This window comes from Patiria miniata, unplaced genomic scaffold, assembly GCF_015706575.1.
Source record: "Patiria miniata isolate m_02_andy unplaced genomic scaffold, ASM1570657v1 HiC_scaffold_27, whole genome shotgun sequence".
Classification (NCBI taxonomy): domain Eukaryota; kingdom Metazoa; phylum Echinodermata; class Asteroidea; order Valvatida; family Asterinidae; genus Patiria; species Patiria miniata.
The window spans coordinates 5,474,984-5,496,151 of record NW_024037066.1 but is presented as its reverse complement, the minus strand read 5'-3'; the positions used below and the strand labels follow the sequence as shown (position 1 = coordinate 5,496,151).

General features: G+C 39.5%; 1 protein-coding gene across 1 annotated transcript in view; it reads left to right on the top strand.

Moving 5' to 3' along the window:
• Nucleotides 1-19,502, top strand: part of LOC119734403 (protein SMG7-like) — a 42,171-nt gene extending 22,669 nt beyond the window's left edge. Inside the window, exons 15-17 of the mRNA XM_038207901.1 lie at nt 12,346-12,467; nt 16,056-16,276; nt 17,347-19,502. Coding sequence (XP_038063829.1) covers nt 12,346-12,467; nt 16,056-16,276; nt 17,347-17,439 — 436 coding nt within the window. The 3' untranslated portion in view covers nt 17,440-19,502. The remainder of the gene's footprint in view (nt 1-12,345; nt 12,468-16,055; nt 16,277-17,346) is intronic.
• The last annotated feature ends 1,666 nt before the right edge of the window (nt 19,503-21,168 follow it).

Below are 21,168 nucleotides of genomic sequence, written 5' to 3'. Positions count from 1 at the left end.
GAGTAATTGTGAGGAAAAAACTACTCGGATTGGACTCGAATCCACAATCTCCTGCAGGTTCGAGTCCAACACGAGTAGTCTCTTCTCACAATTACTTAGGACAACACTGAGTATTTGTTATAAAAAATTTGTTGGTGTTGGGCAAAACCCAATATTGAATGTACATCACCCTGACGCAAAATTGCATCTATGAATAGTTTCTCCCTAATATAATTGACTGGGTGTGGCATGGGGCGGGGCTGAGACATGTGGTTGGTTGGGCCGCCGTGCCATATGTTACATACTGTTTAGATCGTGAGTCATGAAACGGGTTTGTGTTTGTAAACGCAAAAAATAATTATCGCATTATCCATACGGTTGAGACAATGGGTTTTGAGGAATCTTAGCTACATTTTGCTGCATGGGATTGAGCTTGGCTGATACAAGGGAGAGAAGGGACCGTTGGAAATGGTGCACGTTTGGGATACGTGTGGCGCAGGGAAAGGTTCTTGTTGAATCAACATTTAGCGTGGTGGCTTCATCTGGCTTACCATGGGCATTGTGTATTTCACATAGAAAATGTTGAGACACAGATGTGCATGTACATTTGGTGAAATAACCACAAAAAGATAGTGATATAACCAGCTAGTTTTTCGAGCTGCATACGCATCTTGAGGTGTACCATTTCTAAAGGGTCCCTACAATAATAACAACGCATACTTGGAAATATTACAAGCCACGGTGACAATTTTTTTTTCAAGAAAGGTCTCTATCAAATCATGGGGCCAGACTTTGATTGGGTATCTTGTTTCGTCAGTCAAAATGTAAAACAAGATTCCCGCTGTTCCCCATTGCCCGAGGAAGATCAAGGATTAACTCGAAAAACTGTCCGAAGTAATTGGCTCTGAGATGGGAACGATCCCAGTCCAATTGTTACCCTGGGTGTCTCTTGTGGGACGTTAGAAATGGATCGGTCTGTCTCCGAGTAGTAACCAATCAAGCTGGGAGGGGGGGAGGATATGGAGACGCAAGACCCAAGTGACACGTCTCTCCTGGTATCTGTCTTCGTCACTGATACTCTTTGCGCACTCTTTCCATTGGGTATTCTCGGAATACTAACATTGTTCTTCAGGTTCTGAGAACGCCGACGTGTAGGCGCTCGATCGCAGGTCACAGAGCAGTACACACAGAATGCTCTGTGGGGCAACTCCACGTAAAAGTGACCACGCCTGGGAAGTGCAAAATGTATGAAATCTACCAAACTACAAGCATCCCAACATCAAATGTGGTGTCAAATTAAAGGGGACAACAAGATCTTTCATTTGAGTGGTATGCCGATGAGATGGAATGTAGTTAAGTGTGATTTTGGGCCAAAAAACTTGTTTTTTTGTAAAATCATGGATTTGTGGTAGTCCTTTTGGCTTCTTGTTTTAACATGCAAATGTGACTGTTAGTGTTATTGAGAGTTTTTGTGTTAAAGCAGAGAGAAAAGTTCATATATTGTAAGAAAAGAGTTTCATTATGTTGCAGTTCATCAAACCAAGAGTTTATGCCGTTAATAGAAACCATGAAGAGGAAGTGAGTGACGTTACGAGAGTGACGGTACCTCCCAGTAATCTAATGTCCCTAAAATAAACACTTATTTCATTCAAAATTGGTATTTATCTCTAGCTATGGGTTGAATGATAGGTAAAATAATGTTACTTCTGTGTTGCAGACTACAGTTTGAGGAGACTGTAACAACGCAATTGCAGGAAATTTTTCATGTCCTTTTTTGTAACGTGAGTGACGACCAACAAAACACATGTTTCCAAAAAGTGATTCAATGGGTTGAATATTTCTTTCCCCTGTTTAGTACCCCTTATCCCAAGGTTGTTGTATGGCTGGTTTTGACTTTTGATTGAGCTTGATCAAATACTTTTGAAGTAGTGAGAGGTCAAAGTAGCCTCATGACATATAAATGTAACGTGAGTGACGTAGAATTGCCCTGTGGTGTTTGAGGTGTGCACATTGGACCAATTTCACAAAACATTCATGTTTTAGCTGGTTTACCTAACCTTTTTTTTAAAGGCCTGGGTCGAAATCCACATAATGTCTCACATTTTACGGAGAAAATGTATTTTGTTCACCATTATATTTACTGTGAGGTGTTGGGTCCCATGCTAGGTACTATTTTTACATTTCTTTGCATTTTGCATTTCTTTGTGTCAATTTTCCGGTTTCTAAACCAATCTCAGCTGCAATCGAAGACAGAGAAGGAAAAGTCACCTATCCACAGATCGTTTCAGTTTCAAATTATGAAATAGAAAGCTGCTCATACATGTACATGTACCTTCAATACTTTGTGTGATCATCCAGAATGTTTTGATTGAGATTGTTTCGTGTTTTCATTCATAATATACAAAAGTTCACACATTGAGGAGGAAACCAGATGAGATATCAGTGTGCTGAACAAGCCCAGGATCCCAAAAATGAAATTATTATGTTTACGTGTATTTATTCAAATTTACCAGTGAAAAATAGATTGGGTGAAATCAAGATTAACTATAACTTAAAATCAGGAACCATTTAGTATATTTATTTAAATGTTATTATTATTATTATTCAGCCACATGCATATCATTGTGTATTGTGGTACCGAAGATTTTGCAAATGCTCCTTAGATGCACTTAGAAAGGTTCTTAGATTAGTAGACAATTTTTATTAAGTAGTTTTTTTGTCTTGATTTATTAACCCCAAAATGCCCAACCCTCTTTTCGGTCACTTCCTCACCACGCCCTAAGCACACATCTGATCTTCATTCATTGTGTCAATCCGTGAACTCTCTCCCCCCTTCACCCTTCACCGAGAAAGACCCAGTTTTTTTCCCCTGCCAGAGCAACCTTTCGGTCACTGTCTTTGACATGTGTGGCCCGTTCCCCTCAGGGAAGAGGGCTCAGGCCATAAATATTGATGAGTTTGACAACGGGAGATGAAAAAAAAAAATATTATGTGCGCTAAAATATACCTGCCAAATGTGTGAAATGTCTAACCGAATGCAGATGTGTTGCCGCACATTTACCATGGTGGATGAAGCAATCTGCTGGCATATCGAATACAATATACGTGATGGTGGTGACTGGTGGAATTTAAGTATTAACACTTGCCTAGTTTACTTATGCTGTTCACAGTGAGACCTCTCGTGTGTATACTGTACAGGGTGATTAAAAAAGACCAAAACCCAAATGTCGGTACCATTGTTTTAGTGAAGTTCTGCATGTAGCACTTTCAAAATCTACGATACGAAAGCCCAATTCATAAGCTTTTTTTTAGTACAAGAATCATTCAAATCACTCATGTACTTTTCAAGTTACGGAGTTTTAAACACAACCACCATTTTTAAAGTTCTGTCTACGGATCACAACAAAGTTCAGTGTTCTTTCAGCAAAACGAAAACAAATCACTGGCGACATGGTCTGGCAATAGTCTACTATCGCCAAACCAAGTCCAAATGTTCAAAAGGCGATTTGTAGAGTCCTAGTTACTCAGACTAATACAAATGTATGGCGAGATGTTGAGCACATGAATTTTTTTTACTTTTTACGGAATTTTATCAAAAGATTTTACAAAAAGACAACATGTTATCTTAGATATTATGACAGGGTCTTGTGTAGAATATCTATACAGGGCGTTAGATTAAACTAAAATAGCTAAAAGGCTTCTGAACTTAGGATATCACCTAAATTCAGGCTACAAAAAGTATAAAGACCCTATAAAACATTTACAAAACAAAAATCAGAACAAAAATTAGTGCCTTTTGTGTACCATGCTAGAAAAGGCAGAAAATCTGAGTATTCAGGGTTTTCTTCTTGCGACTCGCATTTGATGTTTGTTGTAAAAATTGGACTACGTGACACTACACCGTTTACAAGTGGATAATGGTCACGCTCATTTCCTTCAAAAATATTTCTTGCGTCACGCGTTGCCGTGCGCAAAACAAAGGCAACAGTTGTTCATGGGTCCAGAAGCAACCGAAGAAAAAAATAGCAACTTGCCTCGTTGAACTTGAATTTCCCACACCTGGCCCAGATAAAAGAGGGGGGAAAACACTGTTGCTAGTTCTTACAAAAGACTCGAATAACAAATTGGTTAGATCATGCGGGTTCAGCCACCATGACTAATCATCACATGCCTTGGCTTTTCAGACAGAAATTTTGGAGGAAAACAAACCAAAACAAAAAACGTTGATCGGTATTGAAAGCAAAATTGCAAATCAGTTGTGGCCGACGTGACCAAATGCACGTAGCCACTTTTGAAAGTTACACAATCGACAATGACACTAGTTGATAATGAATATGATATGATTTTTTTTTTTTATTATTAATATATGACCTCTCACACTCCCAGTCCTCAAGGTAGTAAACACTCCTTGCTGGCTTCATTTGTAATTTCTTGACTTGAGAATGTATGAATCTTTCATGAGGAAAGAACACGGATTTTAAATAACTGACCAAAATCCTGTTAAAGTGTGTTAATGTATGCATCTATCCTACGTACGCATTTTTTTTAAGCGCCGTTTTTTTTCCCGAACGAATTGGTTATGAATATTACAAAGAAAAAATGGCATTCTGTGGAATCATTTGGAAAATAAATCCCTCCTAAATCTCTTTACAATTAAAACAATCTTGAAAAACAGTAATAAAATCTTGAAAAACAGTACAGATGCAGAATACGTTTATGCAAACCACCAAATGCACAATTATATATTTAACATGAAGTTTTGACATATTTAAACACTGTAAAGGCATTAAAAAATAAAAAAAAAATTTTTAAATATGTTTGTAAATGTATAATGACATGTAAAGCTCTAACGTGAATTTAAAGAACAGAACGGCAGTACATCACGTGTGATTACTCGTGCATCTTGCTCTAAATGCTTGCGGGGGGCCCATTTTGTTCTAATTGTATGTATCTGTGTTAATGGTTTCCTTTAATATGGAGGATTTATTGTGGTTTCTGATGCAGTTGTGTGTGTTTGTCAGCTGAGAGACCGGATACAGTTAATGCTGCCTGCGTATTTGCAAGCAACACATGCATGTCGATTTTTTTTTCTCGCTCTCTTAAGATCGTAAGGTGCAGTCCTGGTGCAATCACCGGCAGTGACATCGCCGGCTTGTACTATTCAAGCCCTCTCCCTATCTCCCCCCACGCTGCCAGTCGCTGCTGCCTCGCTCTGCTGCCCTTGTATCCCACCATGTCCCAGCCTTGACACCAACCATAGAAAAATATTAACAATCATCGGCAAGCCCCATAGCGTGGTGACAACGAACTTGAATATCTATTTTCCCCCAGAACTCTTTTCTTTTCTTCTGGTTTTTTTCTTTTCTACCCGGCATCTCTCTCCAATTTTTCATTGTCAAGGTGAAGTAGTGCATATCACCGCTGGCCCAGAGCCCACAAACCAGGGAGAGCCCCGCCGCAGTTTGTTGTTGTCAGTTTTTCCGCTTAGATTCTTTCCCTGTCAATGATTGTTCTCATTTTTTTGTTTTTTATTGCCGCTTTTTTTTCCTCTGTGTTCTACACCGGAGGGAGAGACCGGTTAGAGTTTAATATGAACAACCCGCTGTGTCGTGTTGAAGTGGGTCAGATGGGGGCGGAGCTTAGCGTGTGTAGCCTCACCGAGCACACAGAGCACTGACCGAGGACAGAGTACTTTGTACTTGAACTCCTCTCTTTTTTTTTACATTGATTATTTTTTTTCTCCCTTTATCGTATTTTGTTCATTGACTCGGTGTCGTGCCATGCCTCTCCGCCTTGCAATATTGTTTAGGATGAGAGTGTGTAGGTGGAACAAATTGCACTTTCATCAGTGCATGTCATTTTTGTTTCCAGCAAATTAAAAGCCATTATTTATTTTTCCTGTTTTGCGGGTTTTTGCTTCATTTTTGGTGGGAGGAATTGTTAATTGCCATTGTCAATTAGTCGCTAGACGACAGGTGTAATTTTTTTTGGTAAGCAGCTCCTTTTGTCAAGGTGGAATTTTTTTTTTTTAAATAAGGTCAGAAATGGAATTTTATTTACGGATGTTTGACATGATAATCACTATGCCTTAATGCGTCAAACGCCTTCGACTGTTGCTCTTATTGGTTCTATTAATTTTTTTTTGTATGGTTGGGTAGCTTTTTGTTCTTCGTTGATGTTACTAAACATATTCTTGTTGTTGTCGTCATTCCAACTCTAAATCTTAAACCCATCTTTTTACAATCTTGTTCACATTTGTATTTTTCTGGTTGACATTGTGTTTCTTCTTCACATCCTTGTTATTTTTTTTCTTGTTAGTCTTATTTATGTTCCCACTTCATTCAATGTTCTCATTTTTTTTCCCGTTCTCGTTTTGTGCATATTCTAGTTTTTGTTAACATTTTTCCATCTTGTTTACTCTCTTAGGCCAAAAAAAAAAAATATTCGGTCTCTGGTCAGACTTTTTTTTTTTTTTTTTTTTTCAAGCTTGGATTGTACAGACAAGGTGGGTACTATTTTGCTTTTTTGGTGTCCTCATGTACATTGGTGTCCTCCATAATTTGCCTTGGTGCTTTCGATCATTTGCCTTGGTGCAACTTCCCATTCCTTGGTGCTCTTTAGTAAAAAAAAAATGAGGAGGTGCGGAAATAGAGGCCGCTGTTGGAGCTACGGCGGAACATTTTGGAAAAAAAAAGATCGACGCGCATGATTAAAATCGACGCGCGCGCTGACCAGAGACCGACTTTTTTTTTTTTTTGGCCTTATTCTCAGTTCACTTTCTCCCTCTACACACACATTAAAAGTGATACCCGTATATGTTTATATCATCTTGCTCGTTCTTTAGTCATGTGTACATTCAGATTTTTGCTGTGGTCACATTCTCATCCTGTTACATAATTAATCAACCGCTTCCTTTCACTCTCTCCTTTTCATTATTTTTTTTAGGAATTTCCTCCTACACATGCTTATTTTTGATAATAACAATAATTATAACTTTATTTATTGATGGTAGTCATGTCACCTTGAGGATGATTTTTAAATGGCCATCATAAGAATATCATGTATACATACACGAATTGAAGTACATAAAGAAAGAAGAATTGACAAGGAAAGAAGGAAATTAAAAAGACACTTAAAATGTTTATTAAAATCTAGATAAAACTTAAAAGTACTGTTTAACTATAAATTTAAGTTAAATAAATGAAGCTACAATACAATTACCAGACTCATGGGCGTCGCCAGGATTTTTTTTCGGGGGGGGGGGGCAAGCACATTTTTCCCCCAAATTTTGTAGCTCTTTCAACATATTCTCAATTCATCATTTTCCGTGCGTTGGCAGAGGAACGTTTGCCCTAACCTTCCTCCCCCCCCCAATCAAAGTTCAGCAATATGGCTTTGCACCTCTTTTTCCTTTTTTTTTTCTTTAAGGGGGGAGGGGGCAAGCGCCACCCTTGAACACCCCTTGTGACGCCCATGACCAGACTGAAGCAAAAACATCACCTTAATCCAACACTTGAGGGAACTCAGACCAGACCTTTAAAGAGAAACAACAAAGACAAACACATAAACCAACAGACAAATGTTCACGCTTGAAATCAGAAACATCGGAAGGAGATGACAAATTCCTCGCAAATTCCTTGCAACCGAACACCTATACCAGGCGATCGGTGAGCGGTCTCTAACAGCAGCAACCTTGAACTGAAGAGTGTGACAGCCCGATTGACCCAGCGGGTCCCTTTTCTGGGTCACAATGACCCATTTAAAGTATCAGGAAGCAAAGGTTGTTTGTACCTTTTTCTCTTTTTTTTTGGTTGTGTCCTTGGCAGTGAAAGGAATCTCGGCAAAAATGGTAGCGTAGGCAGAACGCACAAAGGCTTTTGACTCTGACTGTCACTGCACCAGGTCAGGAGGTACTAGGTTAGGTACGGGCCTGTTGAATTTGTCATTTATGTGTTACTGGGAACTGAATTGACTGTAATAAGTGCACATCCATCATATTTCCTTTTCACATAACAGTCTACTTTAATTCCCCCCTCCCCTTTTACATAACCATAGGTTATTGAGCTACATTTTGTTAGCATTGCACTTGAGATTCTCTTGACCTCAATCCTAGAGTCTATAGAAATTGTGAGGGTGGTAGACCCTGTGTGTACCGGTAGCTTCACCCTTAGCTGAAAGCAAAAAGGGGAAATTAGTTGGGGCAATAAGCACTAATGAAACAGGTGTTTAGGATTTGTTTAAGGCGAGTGCTACCTGTAGATTTTTTTTTTATTTACGGACTTGACCAAGTTTAAAGCAGTGTATTGTTGATGTCTCCTAACATTTTGCGTCCCCTAAAGTGGCGCATTTAGATTTTTTCCCCTGTAGTGCCTTTCTAGGGCGAAATTTTACCTCAGATTTCACAGTAAGCAAAATTTCATCAAGCTCTACACATTCCCGTTCGTAAATCTTAAGCTAATACCAACCCGTTAACATAAACAATTATATTTTGGCATAATTTTCCGATATTTTTTAAGTGCACAATGAACCCTCGTAAAATGCTCCCAAAAATAAGAAAATGATCTGCTGATAAACTTGTAGTTGATTACGTGAGTGGAGATGGTAATGGTTTATCAGAACTTGATTTTGTGCCCAATTGCCGGACGCAACTGTTTTTTAAAAATTAATTTCAGTCTAAATTCCATGACACTAAACTTGTTCACGAAGGTTCAACAGCAAGCATTATAGTACCAGTATTTAACTGCATGAATTTGAAGTTTGTCAATAAAGAGGTTTGGCAACACTGCATGAGGAAAGTTGAGGGAAACGTCGAAGTGCTCCACGTTAGGGGACTCCACTATTATGTTGAGCTACTGCTTTCTATTAGGCCAAAAAAAAAGTTTCCGGTTTCTGGTATGCGCGCGCGTCGCCGTAGCCACGCGCGTCGGCAAAATGAAAAAGTTTTTTTTTCAATGAAAGATGATGTCTCAAAACCTCCAAACTCACTGGTTTGACTGGAATCCTGCTGCTGCACAATTTTAACGTGTTTTTAGATGGGGTTATGATATCGAGAATAAGCTTTATGTGGCTTCTCTGGACTCCCATATATTTGTACTAAGTTTAGTCGGGCACCATTTGCAGTCATCAGCCGACATTTGAAGCAAAAAAGTCAGGTAAAAAAAAAAAAAAAGCCGTGTCGCCGCACCACTTTTCGGACAAGCTCCATACCAGAAACCGGAGACCTTTTTTTTTTGGCCTTACCCTTGCTTTTCTATTACACTTGCTTCGCCCCATATAAAAGGAGTAAAGTATTTTTGTACATAAATATATGGCCTGCAAGTTGGTTGTATATTGTTGAGGTGTGTTTGGACACAAACTGCCACATGATTGCTGTAATTTGAAAAGCGCTACCTTGGGTTTTTAGAGGGTCGACCACTGGCAAGTGTTGTACACACACTTGTCCATGATTCCACTCACACATCCCGAAAAATTTGTATCCTTGTGGAGACGCTGCTTTGTTGTTGTGTACAAACAGGTTAGAAGGTCGAAAGCAATTATCAAAATGCTCCTATTTGAACCAGAATTACTTTCCTGCGTCGAAATTCTGACCAAATGTCCCGAACATAAAATGTGGAGATCCTTTTTTTCTGTACTATACCCGGGTCTCAACAGAGTAACACTTTTGGATTCACTTAAAATTGATATCTTGTGTGTTGGGTTGTACATGTAGAAGGTCTCAGGGAAATTGCAGCAAAGTATCTTGCTAATGGACACACTGCTTCAAAGTCCCTGTCATTTTAAACACATGGTTTATTTGTGTTGAGCTTTTGAGGGTCACAGGGTCAGGTGGTAATTATGGGGATGATTTTCTGTTGTCCCACGCAGGCGGATCTGGACAGAGATCCGGGTTAGCCTGGTAAAGTAGGCAGCGTGTATGAGTGTCTGGTACCAGGATGTGCCATCCAAAACACCTGCTGAACATGTATTTGCGGAGTTTGAAACCAATAATATCGGGTCAAGATCCTTTTTAATGAAATGTAACAACCCAGATGCATTGTATTGACGGACTATTCTCGGAACGTGGAATACCCCACTGGACCGAGTCCCGATTTTTAAGGACTGGTTTTGGGAGTACGGTACTATGACCGACATGGTCATGACAGGTGATCAAGTGTAGTTGGGTTTTTCCTCCCTAATATTACAAATAAGTGTGAATAACAATATTTGTCTGCTTTTAAGCTCCGTGGACTATGGCCATTGGTAGGAAATTCTGCTAAACGCAAATTGTGCTAAGTAAAAATCAGTCGAGAACCAGTGACAAGCAATGAACATTATGTGGTATTTTAGCTGGTAACCTATTCTTACATGTACAAAACAACTTTTTTTGGTGCTTATCAAATTTCTCTGCTAGTCATCTCCATGAAACTGCCCCCTCCCCCCGGTCTTTGTTAATTTTTTAAGAGAATTGGTTGAAAGTGCACAACTTTCATTCTCACAAATGTGTGACTGTTTTATGACATCGATCTTCAAATTTCTTCTTGTGGGCAATTTCATGGTAACTCATGTTACATTTAGAAGGGGTCTACCGTCAACTCTGTGCTGTTATTCTATTAAGTCAAAGCATTGAGGGTGGATTTTTCTCACAGAAAATCCCTTGAAATTAATTGACTAAATTTCATTTTTTAAATCAATCATTTAATCTCTAGAGGGATATATTTCAGTAACTCTCTTTACGGTAACTCGCGTTACAGTTTGTCCAACTGTCTTTGGTACAAGTTTAAACATTTTAAGAAAGTAATAATCAGACAATTTTTGGTAAAGAATATGAACCCTTTTCTTTTCCTTAAAAACCAAAACTCACAATAACACTAGCATTTCGCATATATAAAAAACCCAAAATGACTCATGATCAGAGGGTCAGGGGTTCGAATCCAGCTACTGGTCATACATGTGTGTTGTGTCCTTGGGCAAGCCACTTCACCCCCACTTGCCTCTCTCCACCCAGGAGTATAAATGGGTACCTGCATTAGCTGGAGAGTAACCTGCGATGGACTAGCATCCCGTCCAGGGGGAATAGAAATAAAGTTTCTAGCGTTCAAAGAGGGATTTTTGCAGCGGCTTTTCCAAAATCGTGGCTTCAGCTTTATGATTTAAGGCCTCTGAGGTGATGCCCTTACTGTCATTTTCTGCTCCAGAAACAACGGTTGATCTAACGAATCGATTTTGAAGTAGACGGAGTCAAAGCCATTAAAGCAGCCATAATTTGAAAAAATGGCCCTAATTTTTTATCACATGCCACTCAAAATCCAATTTAATTTCAACCTTTTGCTGACCGAAATCAAAATTATTTCCCTAATACGATCACTTTTTATATCCCCCCTCAAAAAAAAAAAAACACTCATTATATTATTCCCTCATAGAAATCACAAACAAATCTAAAAAAAAACATTATTTCGTAATAACCTGTAACGTAAATATGTTCACATCACACGAAGTCATTTAGCTGGGTATTTTTTTGTTCTTTTTCCCTTTTGGGTATAATATACTACCAGTGTTTCCTCCTCCGCCCCCTCTTATTGAAACCCTGCTCGCCACGCAACAAATGGTAAGCCGAAACTGTTCACGGTCCGCAAGTCAACCGCGACCGTTTGAAAATTACACAAGCTTTGTTAATGGACACTTCTCCGGATCCCCTATTGAAATGACCCAGAGAAAGAAAAATCATCCGATTTCCACGCTCCCCCCCCCCCCCCCACCCACCTTCCACCTACATTGCCCTTGACAGCGGCACTAAAGAGCAAATTAAATTTTAAAGAAGATTTTTTTTTTTGGAGGGGGCGGGTTATGCCATTGTAAAATGTACAGTTTCATTACTTTTTGTGCTGTGTTTTTTTATAATCCTCAAGTTTAAATGATGCAACAGTTGCCTGTGTTGAACTGGTTTTTTTTTTTTTTTTAATCCTACGGTTTCCTACACTCATGAGCTAAATACCGATAATTAATGCCCCCTTTTGGGGTGGGGATCCGTAAAGAGATGAGATAGAGTCTATTTGTAAACTGTACATTTAATTTAAAAAAATAAATGCTGTGCAATTTTAACTGTAACATGTTTTTCATTCATAATTATATTGCTTTAAAATAGCTGTCTGTTGTCGGACACTTCAGAGGGTCTTAAAATTTAGGGGTAACCAGTGTGGCCACCAGACTTGGCTAGTCATTTAAACGTATGTGTTTTATCTAAAAAACTTACCCTCACCATGAAACACCAGGGGTGGTCTGTGCTCGGACTCATGATGAGTCACTCATCAAAAAGAGAAGTATCACCTTTTGTTACCAGACTATAAATTCTTGATTTCTAAATTGTTCCTCCTCCTGATTGGTCAACAGGAGCGGTCTGTTTTCGGACTCCACGGAAAGAAAAAGCAGCCTTGAGGATGGCACCCTGGGCACGTCGTCCGGCTATTCTCTCTTCAGCTACTCCTCCCCCTGGGCTGGGGGCAAGCAAGACGGTAACTTTCTCACAATGTTTCTTTTTTTCTGTCCATTTCGACTCTCAAATTGGTATTCCATACTCAAGCTCAAGTCTATCCTTGCTATCTTTGGTTAAAAACTGGGGGTTCTTTCGAGATCCTTTTCTTGTTACTACCCCTGATTGTCATGCCAAGTATCTGAACCAACCATTTTGGAAGTACTACGCCCTAGGCAAATTTTGCTCATGTTGCAAATACTCATCACAATGCTTTCCTGTTTTTTAATGTTTTTGTGAACGAACAGGTTTCAAATAATTTGTTTTATTTTTTATTTAAAAGGGCACATCGTCTCGCAAGAATAACACAAAAACGACCCATTTTTAAATGATAGTTGTGTGGACGTTTATATTCTATTTTTAACCCTCCCTCTCTGGCTGTCAAATTCAACACAGCTATCCCAGCAGTCAAAATCAATCAAGTGACTGTTTTAAACAGTTGAGTGCTCCCTGCCTGTATCAAGCAGGACTGACTGGCTGTGACTGTTTTTGTAACTTGATATAGTTTTGCCTTGACAGTAGGTTTATTGATAAGCCAGCTGTACCTACCAGTTATTTGCTTTTGTCTGTTGATGGAACTTGCCTAGTCACAGTGCTTGCTTGAAATATGATCTGACTGTTGGTGACTAGCCTGTGTAAAAGGCATGTCAGGGGAAGAGGATTGATTTTTTTGACTGTCTGTGACTGTTCAGACAGTAGGAGGGTTAAATGCTCTTTCCAATCAATATCATTTTGGTTAAAACACTTTTTTTAAAGCCCAATTGGGCACTTTCTAGAATTTAGTGTTCCTTTAAATCATGCGTAGACCCTGTAAGTTTGTGCAAAGCGTAGTTCAAATGACGTTGTTGAGATTTGACGTACATGTATGCGTATTTTTTTTTCATTTTTTTTTCTTCAGACTACCCTACCAGTCAGCTTTCTCCCTTAATATGCATGTCAACGTTGGTGACTCAGTCAAATTGACTCTTGCCAATTCCCTTACCCCTCAACTATCTTTAAAAGCAAAAAAAATGACATGGTCAATTGCTGTCCGTAAAATGATCGGTCAGTATATTTCCTTCTCCCTATCTCATTGTTAATGACCCAAGTGGTCAATCCGTCATTCATCTGACCACTAGAGACCAAAAGTAATCTCTTGAAAGGCCCGATGTGGTCAGTTTTTGCACACCCCTGGGCGTATCACACCTATGATATCGTGACGTGAAAGCCTTGGTGTACATATGACGGGTGAATACATTAATATTAGAAAGTGGCTCAGTCACTCAGCGTGCCTTCCAGATCAGTTAAATTACTCTGAAAAAATTAGTCCCTCCATAAAAGACAAATTTTCACACTTTTTTTGCCATGACAGTGTTCAAATAGTGTAAAAAATGTACAAAGTCGGATATTTAATTTGTGCAATTCCTATTGGGTGCCACTGTGGAAACTGCAGTGCTTGATGGACCTGCCTTATTGATGACTTTGTGTTTATAGAATCTCAAATACAGGGTGTATCAACAACAACAAAGGGAAACCCGAATGTAAATGTAAATTTTAAAAAAATCTAACTTATTTGAAAATATTTATTAGATTTTTTATAATTCACATTTACATCTGGGTTTCCTTTTATTATACACCCTGTATGTTGTATTTGGTCTGATCACTAGAAGCAGGGTGTTGCAGTAGCATCAGGGGCTCTGCCCCCTCCCCCCCCCCCCCCCTTCTCCTCACCCCCCCCCCCAAAAAAAAAGGTTCAAATGGAAAGAAATAAGATCCCCTTGGAATACTGGTACCCCCTTTGTCTCTCCCCCGCCCACTCCTCTTCCAATGCCAAAATTCTTTCTACGCCGCTGATGACCAATGGAACTCTAGCCAAATGTGACATGCTTTGAATGCATGCTTGGCAGTGCTCCAAACAGACATAGAAAGCTGGTCATTCATACATGTAATCACTTTCAATAGGATGATTCAGTTCATTTGCGAAACAGGGGGGGGGGGCCAAAAAATGTAACTTTTCCACAAATAACAAATAAATGTTACAGTCTGCAAGCGAACCAAGAAGTTCCCACGCTTGCATTCTGTTGTTCCCCTACCCCTCACCCCGCCCTCCTTTCTATGCCAATGACTTCCAAAAGCCAAACACCTGCAAGTTTTCACTTATGAACAGATGTGGTCGACGTTTATCGAAATTCATGCTGGGCAAGGTTTTAAACCATAGCAAATACCTGCATTAAAATTCAATACCTACTTCAAAAAATGAATGATTAGTGCTGTTGTGTTTATACCGCCATCTATGATTGTTTGCTTTCAATCGACCGATAACCATTTCAGGCAGAACAATTTCACAGGGTATTTACAATTTGGAAACAGTCCTATCTTCACCTTGCAATGTTTTTCCACCTAATTGCCCATGTTCCTACACATTTTACGATTTACACCATAAAAAGCAAAAAACACTTTTTCCTTCGGTCATATTCTAAGACAGACTTTTAAAAATGTGGCTGCCCTCGTTTTAATTCATCAGTCATCATCAGTGGGGCCTCTCCATTACGTGCTGTCGGACGAACATTGATTCATGTATCCAATCGGAGGTTACCAGAGCACGAAGCATGGAGTACGTTTTTGCCGCGTTTGCGGAAGTGACATTTTTCGGTTTGTCGTATAAAACATGCGGGAAGCGTCACTGCGGACGCAGGGGAGTCCGGGACCGTACACGATATATAAATCTCATTATTTCTTAACGACTTCAATGTCAGTCAATGAGGGGTGTTGAGAGTGACCCTTGTTCCAGTCCGTTATCATAAGCTGTGGATGAATCTATTTTCTGTGGCGGGGAGACTACCAGGAATTTTTTTTTAAAGGTTCTGTTTATGGTAGGGGTAAATATACATGTAGCTGAAATAAATGTCTTCAAATCATTAGATTTGAGGCAATAATGCTATCAAATGTGTACATGATGAGATTTTTTAAAAATAAAAATATTAAATGGAGTGTAAATTTTAAATGTACAATGTTAAAATGAAGTGTCACCGGAGGACATGCATCCCGACTCCCCCACTTTCAAAGGCTGGAATACAATGGACAGGATTGGGAACCAGCCTATTTCCACAGAAATATAGTCAAGTCAATCACAAGTAAACAAAAGTTAAATCACAAGTATACAAGTGACAGGGGAATAACAATAACAAGGGAAAAGAAATAACGCCTCAAATTCATTTGAAGAACTTGCTTCTTTCATCCAGACTGGATGACTTGTGATTGACTTGTGATGACTTGTGATAACTTGTGATGACTTGTGATGACTTGTGATAACTTGTGATGACTTGTGATAACTTGTGATGACTTATGATGACTTGTGATTGACTTGTGATGACTTGAGTACTACTCTGGGGAGACTTCGTTTTTCCAGAAGTCTCAGTTTCAAAGCCTCCTTAGTCAATTTTCTATGCTTAACAACAACAAAAATTGCTTGCTTGATCATCAACAGCACTGTCTGTTCCAGTTCTTTTTTGTTGCAAATGATATTCATGTAATCAACTCAATTTCTGTTTCATTATCCTGTCTTCCTCTCCCTCCCCGCCTTCCTCCATAGGTCACAACCTGAACCCTTCCCCTTTCTCCAGTTCCCCCAGCTCACCCCGCTCCCAGTCTCCCAGCGTCCAGTCCAAGAACCAGCTGGGAGGGGGGCTGGGTGGGGGGCTCGGGTGGGGCACTGAGAGGAGTGGCACCACAGGGGCCTGGAGTAGTCACCCGACACGGGGACACCAGCTGTCCAGCTCTCCGACCAGCGGTCTGCTGCCGGACTCTATACAGGTGAGTTCAAGGAACCTCTGTGTAAATTATGGCTTGTCAAACCAAAGCAGTCTGAAAACTAGGGCTGCGTAGTTTCAAATAATCCAGTTTTCGATTTCTGCAACTTGGGCTTGATCGAATTTTCAATTTTGGAAATGCTCTGATCAAGTTAAACATGCGCCAGCCTAAGCTGGAGTTTGCATGCACCAGCGTTCGTCAAAAATTGACAAAGAGCCTAGAAAGAACAGGGAGTGGTGGCTGATATTTGACCGATTTGAAAGAAGAAATTTGAGCTAATAGTCATGAAAGCTTTCAAATCATGCCCATAATGGCTTGCAACAAAAGTATGGCATTTGACGAACAATGAAACCACACAGGTTTTCATCATTTCCTTGAGACGGCTCACACCTTTTTTTTTTAATTTGAAACTTTTTGCATATTTTTTGCATATTCGTTTGATATTCAAATATTAGGTATCGGTATACTTGTCACAGCCCTACTGAAAGGTTTTGTGAACCAGCACCCATTTGTACCATGGCAATAAACAAAAAGCAGTATACAAGGAAGATGGGTACAAAATGTCCCGTCCCTTGTCTCCCCCCCCCCCCCCCCCAGACCCAATGGGAAATAAAAATGCTTAAGAAAACTTTTTTTTTTTAGCAAAAGGCCATGTTTTACAGCTGTTGTAGAGTGGCCCACACTGGCATCTGCAACTGTTAGCGGATGGATCGGGTACAAATCTACAAGATTTGAACCTGGGTTGGATTTGAACCTGGGTTGGATTTGAACCAGGATTGGATTTGAACCTGGGTTGGATTTGAACCTGGGTTGGATTTGAACCAGGATTGGATTTGAACCTGGGTTGGATTTGAACCTGGGTTGGATTTGAACCAGGGTTGGATTTGAACCTGGGCTGGATTTGAACCTGGGCTGGATTTGGGATTTGAACTTGGGTTGGATTTGAACCTGGGTTGGATTTGAACCAGGATTGCAGACATGGAAGGGGAGAACAGTACTGTTGCACAAACATAACTACCCATTTGCAGTCGGGCGCCACATCATTATTCATTGTCTTTCATATCCCATTGCAGTCCATCTGGTCCAGCCCCTTGGGTAGCTCCGCCCACAAACCTTCCCCCTTGGAGGAGTTACTGAAACGCCAGAAAATGACCGACCAGAGGTGAAGGAAGTTGACGAATTCAAAAAGGAAAAGAACAAAACAACGTACCAAAAACCGACAACGGAGATTGAGAGGCACAGGTCTGGTCTCGTCTTCTGTCGCAGTATCTGTCAAGGGGTGTGTGTCCCTGTCTGTCACCTTGTCTGTGACTGGATATGTTGCTTGACGTCTTCAAACCAGGTTTGTATTGTCGACTGGTTTCGAGAAAAAAAATGTGATATATAGAAATCAATGCATATGATTTGTTTTGGTTTAAAAAAAAAAACAAAGAGCTTGATTCGGAATAGGTAGATAAGAGAATTTGTGCGTCGCCATGTGCGTAACGGTATGCGTAGTACAGTGTGTCACCGCATGGGCAGCGATCTGTTGCGTTTGTATCGTGTGTCAACCCATCTGTCACTGTGTTCGGCAACCAGTTTGTCACTGCATGCGCTACCTGGTGTGTCACTGGACATGACTGAGGAAGCAGTGCGTACAGTTGGGTTCCACTACGCAAGACTCACTTGTGAAAAAAGGTTGAATTTAACAGGTTTTGAGTAGCGCATCACTATGTTTAATACCAGTTTATTAAAACTGGTTTGATAATAATTTAAATAATAATTACCTGATTTTAACCAGGTTTATGAATTTACAATACTTTGTGTTATTTATGAAGTCACGTGGCTGGTTATGATAACTTGGGTTGTTAACCAGAGTTACGAGTGGTTGTTGACTAAGTTGTGAGTGGATGAATTAGCATTGGAATGGGTTACTAGTTATCATTTATAACCCCATTAATATTCAAATTCATTTAACCGTTTCTGCCTGCAATGTTAAAGGTTTTAAATTTTTAATCACTTGTATCGATAAACCTTGCATTTAAGTTTAGCCTTAAGCGGGGTTTACTATTCTGTAGTTACTTTAAACGGTTTATCCAATGTTATTATTAACAACTATAGCTGGTTAAAAAAATGAAACTTACCTTGATTATCACTGGATATTTCATAGGTGTCTCAAACCAGTTTATGGTAAATTATCTATATCTGTTATGTGCCTCATTTTCTTGTTAAAAACCACTCGAGTTTCCCATTGATAGTTTTAAGTCATTTTATAGATTGGTTTATAGGGAGTTTAGTTGAAACGACGTTTCTTGGAATGTCGCTGGATAGTTCCAAGAAAAACGTTGTTCTTTATAATGGATAAAGAATCATTTTATATAATGATTCATGTTAGTACCAGCTTTCACTCAGCGACGTTGGTTTATTTGAAGGGTAATGGTAGCAGAGTAAGTTTCACAATTCTAGTTACGGAAAAATAACTGGGACCTCGCCAATTTTAACATTTTCCAAAAAACTCGAAGAGGATATTAATGGAGTTGCGTCAAAGCACAAGATCCGATGGCTACAGTCAATTCTGGTCGGATCTGGATCCGACCGGATCTGACCAGCCAGTACCAGAATGTATGTGTTATAAGTATTATAAGAGGTTTTTATGGGACAAGTGGGATCAGGCCAACTCTGGTTTGATCCGGATAGGATCGGTTTCAACTAGATAGGGCCAGATTTTTTTACTATGTGTAGCATATTATTAGGGCATAAGTAGACTTGTTGGGATCACCCGGCTCTGGCTGGATCTGGTTCCGACCAGTTTCAACCAGATAGGGCCAGAAGAATGTGTTGGAATATGAAGGGACATTAATCTGCTGAAGTCGTTTTTTTTTTTTCTCATTTATGTCAACAAAGCAGCTCCACTTACGGTTATATAAAATCATCTTTACAAGATCATTTTTTTCCCAAAACTCTCGCAACAATAGTGAAAGAGTTCATTTCACTGAGTGTAAAATTCCAGCCTTTGTCGCCATTTAAGCTGCCTGTGTATTGTTATGACTCATTTTTGTGTGGGGGTTTTTTTTGTATTTATTTTTAAAAATGTTTTTTTTTGCAACAATTGTGTTCCCAGTCACAGAGTCAAGGTTGTTTCGAGCTTGGGTTGAAAAGTTCAAACTTTGCGAGTGCCGAGCCAATCATATTATAAAAACGGGGCAGTTGATACCACAGGTTGTATTGACACAATTTTACCTTTAAAAAACCACAGCAGGTTAATCCGAGAAATTAGGCTGAAAATCTGGTTGAAACTTGGGGTTTTGAAGGTTTTGCTACCCGTTTGTTGTATCTTGCTTGCGGGACTGTGTCGGGACGGGATTCTGATGGGGAAGCAGGCTGCTCTAGCCCCCACGAGCTGGCCCCGTCACCCTGGTACTGCTTCCCATCACCTTAGTTCTTCCCAAGTAAGCTGCATCACAGTGGAGCTTGTCTAATAGCTGCTCGTCACAGGCTTACTAGACCACAGACATAAATTTGCTGGAAATACAGTATTTAAACTTCATCCCTCACAAAAGAACACAATGTATAATGCTTTATTTTTGAAGCGTACAAATTGTTCTGCCTGTTCAACAACTGCATGTTATCAAGCCGTATTGTGTGATATGTTCAAGTTCACGCAAAACTCTCTTTAAGCTTGGTTTTCTTGGACCGCTTAGCAGACAAATATTGCTTAACTGCTATAGATTATTACAAGTCTTAACCTTTTTGGTGATAAGCAAAGATACTGGTCTAGCTCCGTAAAATGTGCCCCTGCTTACGTTGTTGTTGACCAGCGACCATTTGTAGAGAGCTTCTGAAACACAGACATTAACTAATATGGATGCAGACCAGTAAATACACCTCACAGGTACCATTGATTATTAACCCCGCTTCAAAATATGGGGGAAATATTCAGAAGTCTCACAGGTGATCAAGACATGCATCCAATTAAAACTTTAAAGATTTTTAAAACCCTCGTTCACTTTTTGTTTAATTTTGTAAAAATAATTGAGGGAAATTTGGGTGATTTTCCCGTCAAAGATGGTCACCCCTAAAAGTATAGTCCTGAAGCCCATTTTGAACAATTATTTCTCCAGTCTGTTTCAACATGAGCGACTTTGGGGTCTAATTTTATCCCAAGTTTCTCAGAAATACAAGTTCAAAGACCAGTGCAGGAATTTTGGGCTTATTTACTGGTCTGCACTCTTTGTGGAAAAAAAATTTGTCATCCACGGGGCTTTCAAAAGTGGTAAAAAAAGCGCCCTCTCTTGTTGGCGCATTGAGCCCATCGTGACCGATTCTGAGCTGATTTTTGCTCAATTCATTAGCAATATTTTACGCTAATAGGTGTACCTTAATTGTGCGACAGTGTAGAGCCATACTTTCTTTTTCTTTATTCATATTTTGTGAGAAGAACGAAACGTTTTTATTCTCTATGCATTAGGATTATGGAGTCCTTTAAAACGGTTGTTAATGAATAAATATGGCAGATTTTTGGAACTGACAAGTTAACGTGCGAGTTTTGGTTCTGTGGGAAAAAAATAATGTGAAGGGTTATCTTCAGGACAGCAAGGGAGAAAAGGGTTCAAAACCTTTGTTTTTCAACCCAAATAAAACTTGGATTTGGTATGATTTCTTTTTACATTGAAAAGGCTGCGTCATACATGTATTTAGTTTCGCATGCACAGATTTAACAGTGCCCTCTTCAAAATAAAGGAAACTATGGTTGCCATGATATTACACGACACGCATTTCTCATTAAGGTTTTCGATGAATCCATTTTCATGTAATTTGTCATCCAAAGTTTTCGTTCCCACTTGTTGAATAACTTTTGGATAATGTATTTGTTAATGAAATATTTCTTTGTGGGATTTTTTTTGGGGGGGGGTTGA